This window comes from Lipotes vexillifer, unplaced genomic scaffold, assembly GCF_000442215.2.
Source record: "Lipotes vexillifer unplaced genomic scaffold, Lipotes_vexillifer_v1.1 scaffold512, whole genome shotgun sequence".
NCBI classification, from domain to species: domain Eukaryota; kingdom Metazoa; phylum Chordata; class Mammalia; order Artiodactyla; family Lipotidae; genus Lipotes; species Lipotes vexillifer.
This window is the reverse complement of record NW_006787695.1, coordinates 1,213,069-1,222,001: the sequence shown is the minus strand read 5'-3', so window position 1 is coordinate 1,222,001 and position 8,933 is coordinate 1,213,069. Positions and strand designations below refer to the sequence as shown.

Sequence of the window (8,933 nt, the reverse complement as noted above, 5' to 3'; positions counted from 1 at the left end):
ACCAAAAAAAAAAAAAAAAAAAAGAATCCATGGGGTAAGTGAGGGCTGCAGACATGTATGAGCTTGTTTCTGAAACTTGTGCGATTTTTAAACATTAAAACACCATCTGCTGCCGGGCTACCCTCCAGCCTGAGACCATCTTGACATCAAGGGCTGGCATAGCAGAAGCGCAAATGAAGCCAGAAAGACATAAGTGTCCAGAGAAAGAAAGAAAGCTGAGGGTGGGCTGGGGAGAAGCGATGGAACAGCAGGACAAACTGGCCACGGCCAGCAGCGTCCCCCAACGGGCAGCTTGCTGCATGTTCAGGCAACCAGGCAAATATCATATGATATCGGCTCTATGCGGAATCTAAACAAAACTGACACATATGAACTTATTTACAAAACAGAATCAGACTCACAGGCTTAGAGAACGAACTTGTGGTTACCAGGGGGGAGGGATAAATATGGAGTTTGGGATTGACTTATACACACTGCTAGATATAAAACAGATAACCAACAAGGACCTACTATAGAGGACGGGGAACTCTACTCAGTACTCTGTAAGGACCTCTATGGGAAAAGAATCTAAAAAAGAGTGGATATTTGTACACGTATCACTGATTCACTCTGCCGTACATCTGAAACTAACACAACACTGTAAATCAACTATATTCCAACAGAAGACAGAAATTTAAAAAATTTAAAAGAAATCAAAGAAAAACATATTCAGGCTGTCAGGGCTGGATTGTATGGGAGGGATGGACAGGCACTTTGGGGACGAAGGTCACCTTCCGCAGCTGCCTCCTGCGGGCTGGATACGGGAGGCTTGACCCTACACAGCTGCCAATGCTGCCCATACATCTCCGGAGTGATGGGTGCATATCAGGAAACGCTCCGCCAGGACAGAAGCAGGGCTCAAACGCAGCGGGTCCGTCTTCCGTTCAGCCTTCGTGCAGCAGGGGTTAGGTTTTATACGTGCTGCAGTGCAAGGCTTCAGGGGCACCAAGTCGAGTGGGAAGGACAACCTCTCACATCCGTGTCCGCTCCCTGAAGACAGCACCCTAGCCACCAGATTGTAAAGATCTGCGAGAAGCAACAGAACTGCCACTTGTTTAAAAAAAAAAAAAAAAAAAAGATACTGAACCCAAATTAGGGCCAGCACACTACGGACCTGGGGCCAAATCTGGCCCATCGCTTAAACAGCCATGCACTTTAAGTATTGGCCGTTGCTGCTTTCCTGCTGTAAGGGCAGAGCTGATCAGCATGAGAGACTTAAGATAATATTTATCATCCAGCCTATAGCAGAACAAAAACGTACCAACCCCTGATCTAAACCTTAGATGACCGTTTATTAAGAATTATGAATAAAGAAGGATCCTCCACCAAAATAGTATTTTGAAACAGTAGGAACTAAGGTACTGTGAACAGATGGGAAACTGAATAATTCATGCATTCTTAGCAACACTAATGGGCTGGACTCGGACCCAGATTATCACTTCAATTCTTCAGCAAGTAATTGATTATTCTTTAAATATTCATGGCTTCGGGACTGAGAGTGTGGAATTGATTAAACCCATCTCTTAATCTGTGTTTAATAGAAAAATGCATTCTGCCCAATGATAATGTTTCATTAAGTGACCTTGTCTCCAGCTGTCATGTAAGAAGAAAAACTGTCCCTCTCAGGATATATTCAACTATCCCCTCAAAGACACACAGAGGCAGTAAGACTCCCTACGTGACTGGATTGACAAGGGAGGGTCAGAACTGTGTCCCTCGGGGAAAGTTCAATCAGGGACATCAGAATGTTAGTGGGAAAGGAGACACAAGTGGGTGAGGATGTGCTGTCTACTCTCTGTTTAATTCGAGAAAAGTAGAAATTTGGTGCTGACGGATACCATACCTGATGCTCAAGAAACATCACCTCAAGGAGGTGATACCAGTCAGGGCTCCAGTCCTCAAACGCATGGGTACCCAGGCTTGCTCACATATGCTCAGTGCCCGTGTCTGCAGTACATACTCATCACCCAGCTAGACCTCATCCTGACCTTCCCTCTAGATCTCCTCGTGACCTAACCCTCTAGACTTCCTCATGAGCTAAAACCACCACACTGAGGCAAAAAGCACAGAAATGGGGCTCTTTTTATTCCTGTCTTCCAACATCACCTAGTTTCACTAGGAATTAAGAAGATGAAGATGTCTGCAGTGCAGAGATCACAGGGGCAGAGACACCCAGCACTGGATGCCAGCCTCCCATCTTTGCTCAGACTAGAAAGTTCCTCCTGGATTGCTCCACCAGCATCTTTCCACCACTAGCCCAGGTCCAGCCGGTCCTCAGAGGGGATGTATGGCTCTTCCTTTTCAAGAGCTGACATCACTTTGACCAAGTCTTCCAAATATCGGCAGAAATCCAAGACATGGAAGGCTTGTCATGTCTCTAATGAGACAACACAGGCTGCCCCACCATGGAAAGTCAACAAATCAGGGGGTTAGAGCCCATCACCATCTCACAGTCTCCCTGCAGTCTTGAGATCTGCTCCCACCCTCTGCTCCCACATCCTACCTCCTTGATATTCTCAGGCCCCAGAGAGACATAAACAGATCACAGAGGTGCTAAAGTTGATAAAGGAGCTCCAGATATACATTCTCAGATGCATCCCCTCTCCCACAAGACCTCCTGGTCTGCAACCAACCCATCTTCATCTAAGGGGAGTTACGGATAGTGATAAAGTTGGTAATTTCAAGTTCAGAAACTTTTAATATGTCCACATCTATCAAGAGAATAGGACTTACCCGGGGGGAAAGGCAGAGAGCTGGGATGAACTGGGAGATTGGGATGGACATATATACACTATTGATACTGTGTATAAAATAGCTAACTAATGAGAACCTACTGTATAGCACAGGGAACTCTACTCAGTGCTCTGTGGCGACCTAAATGGGAAGGAAATCCAAAAAAAGGGGATAGGTGTATATGCATAGCTGATTCACCTTGCTGTACAGCAGAAACTAACACAACAGCGTAAAGCAACTATATTCCAACAAATAATTTTTAAAAAGACTTATTGAAAGAGGGGGGAAAAAAAGAAAAAGAAAACACACACACACAAAAGAAAACAGAGAATGGGACTTAGCCATATTCCTGATGAGAAGAACCCCTCAATGGAGACAAAGAACAGTGAAGCAGACTAAGAAGGGACCTACTGCTCCCAAAGCAAGACAAATGTGGGCCATTCCACAGACCCCATCACACATGAGAGACAGATGGTTATGCGAAAAAGGGAATCGCCATAAGAAACTGCAGTCTTTGAAAAGAGAGTGGAACATGGGACAGGCCATGAAATGGAAGAAATTGTAATGGTGCAGTCAGGTTTTGCAAAAGCAAAAACAAGTTCAAATGTAAGGGCGTGAGGGAGGAGTTGTGTGTGCCCAGGTAAGCCCCACCCCTCCAAGAGCAGAGGGCTACACTGGACCCCTGGGGATGTCCCACATGGGACTCAGGGCATCTGTAAGTTCCGATGGGGAAGAATGGACATCATCACCGTCCATTCGGCCTCCAAGGGAACGTGGACGAGACAAAGAGGACAGGATGGACAGGATCTATGGCTTGGCCACCAGTAGAAGCCCCATTCTCCTATCAGGGTTCAGTTCTTGAAGATGTCTTGAAATAAGGTCTCAGATCCTCATAGCAGGACTTCCCCGGTGGCGCAGCGGTTAAGACTCCACGCTCCCAATGCAGGGGGCCCGGGTTCGATCCCCGGTCACAGAACTAGATCCCACATGCATGCCGCAACTAAGGAGCCCACCTGCCGCAACGAAGGAGCCTGCCTGCCGCAACTAAGACCCGGCGCAACCACAGGAAAAAAAAAAAAAAAGATCTTCGTAGCTGCAAATCGGAGGGGTTACTAAAATCATAGAAGATCCCATTATTTGTTGTATAAAAGACGTAATGTGTGCAATTATGCGGCAATTATTTCCTTATATCCTTTTATACCTGCATTTCAATACAATTGGTTGGTACTATGATGGATTTCAGTTTGTGCACTGAGGCCTCACTAGATGTGAAGGTCTTCAGGGACCAGAAAAGGGGGAACCTGGCTGTGGGTGGAGCTTATGGACAGACCCACAAAGGAGAAAGATTCGCTTGTGTTTAAATCCACAGCCCCAAGTGCTGTGTCTGAGCTGTAATCATCCTTCAACACACGATGGAGGAAAAACGAGAGAAAGGAAGAAATGAATCGATAATGAATGAATGAAGGGCTGTGGTTAATATTTTAGAAAGACTGAAGTGAAAGCAATCCCTAACACCTAAAACCAGACCTGCAGTACGATTCTCATAAAAACGGACACCATAAAAGGGATTAACTGAATCCAGATGATGTCAGGAGAAGCATGATCAATATTATGGCCTTTTTTCAAAGCTCATCTCCCCATATCATTTTTTCCAGCTGATTTAAACTTCCACCTCCAGCTGAATGGGAATGTTCACAAATGTAAAATGAGCTCACTTGAACCGTCTTCACTTTCCTAGCAGAAGAAAGTCCCTTCATTTTCAAAGAGGATTTAGGGACCGAAATAAGCCATTAGAAAGTTTCAGAAAGAAAAAGGGAAACACAGAGAGTTCCGGTTCAGAATCTGAAATGCAGAGGCTGTTCAGATTCTGTTGGGAGCTGAATCATGACATCGCAACGTCATATGTTGAAGCCCTGACCCCCAGGACCTCAGAGTGTGGCTGTATTTGGAGATGGGGGTCTTTAAAGAGGGGATGAAGGTAAAATGAGGTCATTAGGGTGGGTCCTGATCCCACAGGACTGGTGTCCTTATAAGAAGAGATCAGGACACAGACACACACAGAGGGACGACCCTGTGAGGACACAGGGAGAAGACGGCCGACTACATGGCAAGGAGAGAGGCCTCAGGAGGGACCAGCCCTGCCCACGCCTGGATCTCAGATTCCAGCCTCTAGGACTGGGACAGGAAATATGTTTGTTGTTTAATCCACCCAGTTTGTCCTATGATTTGTTAGGAGAGGTCTGGCAAACTCATTCACATTTATTGTTGTTTACTGCAGTGAATCACACAGGGAAAAAAATATATGATCCATATCACAGCAGAACCTCGACTCCCGTCCAAAAAAAAAGCACAACACAATTTCCTGTCTCTTTCAGTTTTGGAGTATTCACCCTTACGCCTTCTGCCCTTGTTGGATCTGGAAGCACATCAATATTTCCATACACATAGAAGCAAGCAGCTGCGTATCTCCCGCTCGCTCTAAGATACAAGGAGTTGTAAAAGTGAATCATCACCTATGATAACGTGCATGCCCAGTTTGGCCAGATGCTTCGCTGTCGAATATCCAATTCCATCAGTCCCGCCGGTCACTATAGCAACACGCTCGAGTTGTAGGGGGAAAACTGCAGGAGAAAAGAAAAAGAAACCGAGGTAAAGGTTTAGCAGCAGAGCACACATTGATGAGAATGAAGTCGCAAAAGAGGGCATGATGCCAACGGGAGTTGTGGTTTGACATTTGTGGGTTTGCTCTTCTGAATTCCTACAGGCTCGGGATGCACGAGTGTAATACAGTGCAGTTGCCCTGAATAAGGACAGGCTGGTAAAGCCACCTGATAAATCCTTGCTCGGTCCCCGATGATACCTTTGCAGGAATTAACGCCGCCAAAATGATCTGCAGAGAGCTCCAGATAATGTCAATCGTTGACGGCTGTGGGTGAGAGTCCTGGGTTAATCCTCTCGAACCGTGTTGGTTGTGTTGTAAAGTGTAGGTTTTTTTTTTTTTTTTTTTTTTTTGCGGTACGCGGGCCTCTCACTGTTGTGGCCTCTCCCGTTGCGGAGCACAGGCTCCGGACGCGCAGGCTCAGCGGCCATGGCTCAGGGGCCCAGCCGCTCCGCGGCACGTGGGATCCTCCCGGACCGGGGCACGAACCCGTGTCCCCTGCATCGGCAGGCGGACTCTCAACCACTGCACCACCAGGGAAGCCCAAAGTGTAGGTTTTATACTTGTATGCATTTTCTCAAATGTAGTTAGGAAATTGCTTGTTATGGAGGGACGGCCCATTGTTTTCTACAAAGTCTGAAGACCATATGAGAATACAGAGTATCTTTTAAAAACAGAGAACATGATGACTCCTTTAACCACGCACCTTTGCATGAACCTACACATATGCAAAACGTATGAGAATATACGTTTACATGATGGTGTAAAATTGACTGTTTCTGACTCACACACAGAGAGAACAGACTCGTGGTGGCCAATGGGGCAGGGATTGGGGGAGGGATGGATTGGGAGTTTGGGGTTAGCAGATACAAACTATTATACATAGAATGCATAAACAACAAGTCCTACTGTAGAGCACAGGGAACTATACTCAATATCCTGGGATAAACCATCATGGAAAAGAATACAGAAAAGAATGTATATGTATATATAACGGCATCACTTTGTTGTACAGCGGAAATAAACACATTGCAAATCAACTATACGTCAATAAAATAAACTTTACTGTGTCTAAATAAAATCTTAAACTACCCAAAGTGTCAAAAACATGTTATTACACAAGATGAAATAATGCTTTACTAAACGTTAGACTTCTCTTTTTGACTCCATTTTAAAATTGTACTGTGCATTGTGTGACCAAAATTAAAAAGGGTATATTGTGATGTAAAAATAAAAAGAAGAAAGAAAGAAAGAGCGAGGGAGGGAGGGAGGGAGGGAGGGAGGGAGGGACGGAAGGAAGGAAGAAAGGATAAAGTGTAGGTTTTATTATTATTCAAGTATGGGGTGAGGCCAACAGGTCAGGAGACGACCAATATCGAAAAGACAGTTGATCACTCACAATTCCCAAGAGGAAGGGGCACAGCACACCATGCAGGGTTACACGGGGAAGCACCAGGGTTGGTCAGGAGACAAAGGGAAAGGGGGAAACGAGACAAGAGCCTTGCAGGAAGGAGCAGGTGAGGCAGGGTTAGGATGGGCTGGTGTGAATAATTTTCATCAGGTCCTGGCTGCGGAGGCTGCCCTTGTTGTCTGGTACCTGCCCTGGGGGGAATGAGGGCGGGTGGATGGTGGCCCAGAGTATGGGAGCCCCTTAGAGAAGGGGGTGGGGTGTGGCTCTGGATGGGTAGCTTTGTATCTGAGAAGCATGTTTACAGGTCGGTTATTTGCTATCTGTAGGAACTGGCTAGTCCTAGGAGCTAAAGCTCCTATAGGACCAAGGTGGCAAAGATGAATTTTGTATTTTTCCTGTCTCCTTTATTTCACTTTTTTTACACATTTTTTACTGAGGTAGAATTGCTATACAATATTTTATAAGTTTCAGGTGTACAACATAGTGATTCACAGTATCTTAAGGTTATACTCCATTTATAGTTATTATTAAATATTGGCTGTATTCCCTGTGCTGTACAATATATCCTTGTAGCTCTTTTTTTTTTGACCGTGCCACACAGCATGCGGGATCTTAGTTCCCCGACCAGGGATGGAACCCATGCCCCCTGCTGTGGAAGTGTGCACTCTTATCCACTGGACCACCAGGGAAGTCCCAGTAGCTTATTTATTTCATACACAGCAGTTTGTATCTCTTAATCCCCTACCCCTATCTCTCCCTTCCCCCCTTCCCTCTCCCCACTGGTAACCACTAGTTTGTTGTCTAGAAAAGGTAAACTTTTTAATGAATGGTGTGGGGACATCTAAAAAGACCTTTGAAAACAGATGAAATGAGATCCATACCTCCCAGGACACATCAAAATGAACTCCAAAAGGAAAAAAGCTAAACAATGAAAATATTCAAAGAAAGCAGGGACAAATTTATTCTCAACCTCAGAGTAGGAAATGCCTTCCTAATTCTAACTCAATATTGAGAAGAATAAATAGACCAATTTCACTCCTAAAAAAAGCGTACACAGTTTAAAAAACAAACAAACAAACAAACACCATAAGGACTTGCCTGGCGGTCCAGTGGTTAAGAGTCCACACTCCCAATGCAGGGGGTGCGGGTTCCGTCCCTGTCTGGGAACTAAGATCCCACAAGCCACGAGGTGTGGCCAAAAAAAAGAAGAAAAAAAAATCCTATCAAAAAATGAAAATTAAAACAACACCATAAGCAAAGTTACATTCAAAGGGCTATTTTCCAAGTATGTAAAGAGTTCTTAAAAATCAAGAAGAAGAGAAAAAAAAACAGCTCTACAGAGAAGGGCAAAAGCATTTGTTGATATAAAAACATACTGAAATGGCCCTTAAAAACACAGGCCCAAGTTTACACCTAATAAGAGAAATGTTAATCGTTAACGAAAACGGCTATAGATACCATGTCACCCATCAGGCTGGCGGAAGTTCAAAGACTTCAACAGCCCCATTTCTCTCACCTACAGCGTGGGTAGGAGTGCGAAACAGCGCAGCCCCCATTGGGGGAAACTGGGTAATATCTAGTGCAATTACATGTGCTTCTGTCGTTCGATCTCGAAAAATCACTTCTAGGAATCTGCCATGGAGAGACAAGGCCGGTTGCCAACGTGAAGCCAAGGTTCCGCAGGGCAGCACCTGTCTCTGCATAGAGAAGGATGGATAAACCACCTGCCACACCTGCATACAGCGGGGCATCCTTCCTCCCCACAACGGGGTGTCCTAGCCCATCCTGGGTCTCCACCATCACACAGGGAACACTGAGCAACCCCGAGCGGGCCAAGCTCAAGTAATAATTCCACCTGTTGGCCAGGAGTCAGGTTTGATCCACTTGTTAGAAAATCCTTCCAATAAGTGGGGACAACCTGTTGTCCATCGCTGCAGTGAGGCGTTGCTGCCGGTAACATGACGCAACAACCCTACAAAGAAAAGCCCCGAGAGGGATGCAGGGGCAGCGATATCTCCCGGGAGGCGCGGAGGACCGCCACTGCCCCCCCACGCCCGGGGAATATTCCCCATCGCCGCGTCCATCGGAAGA

General features: G+C 45.7%; 1 protein-coding gene across 1 annotated transcript in view; it reads right to left on the bottom strand.

Annotated features, from left to right (window-relative positions):
• Positions 1 to 8,933, bottom strand: part of DHRSX (dehydrogenase/reductase X-linked) — a 180,569-nt gene that overhangs the window by 156,108 nt on the left and 15,528 nt on the right. Inside the window, exon 3 of the mRNA XM_007460499.1 lies at positions 5,286 to 5,393. Within this exon, the coding sequence (XP_007460561.1) occupies positions 5,286 to 5,393 (108 nt within the window). The remainder of the gene's footprint in view (positions 1 to 5,285; positions 5,394 to 8,933) is intronic.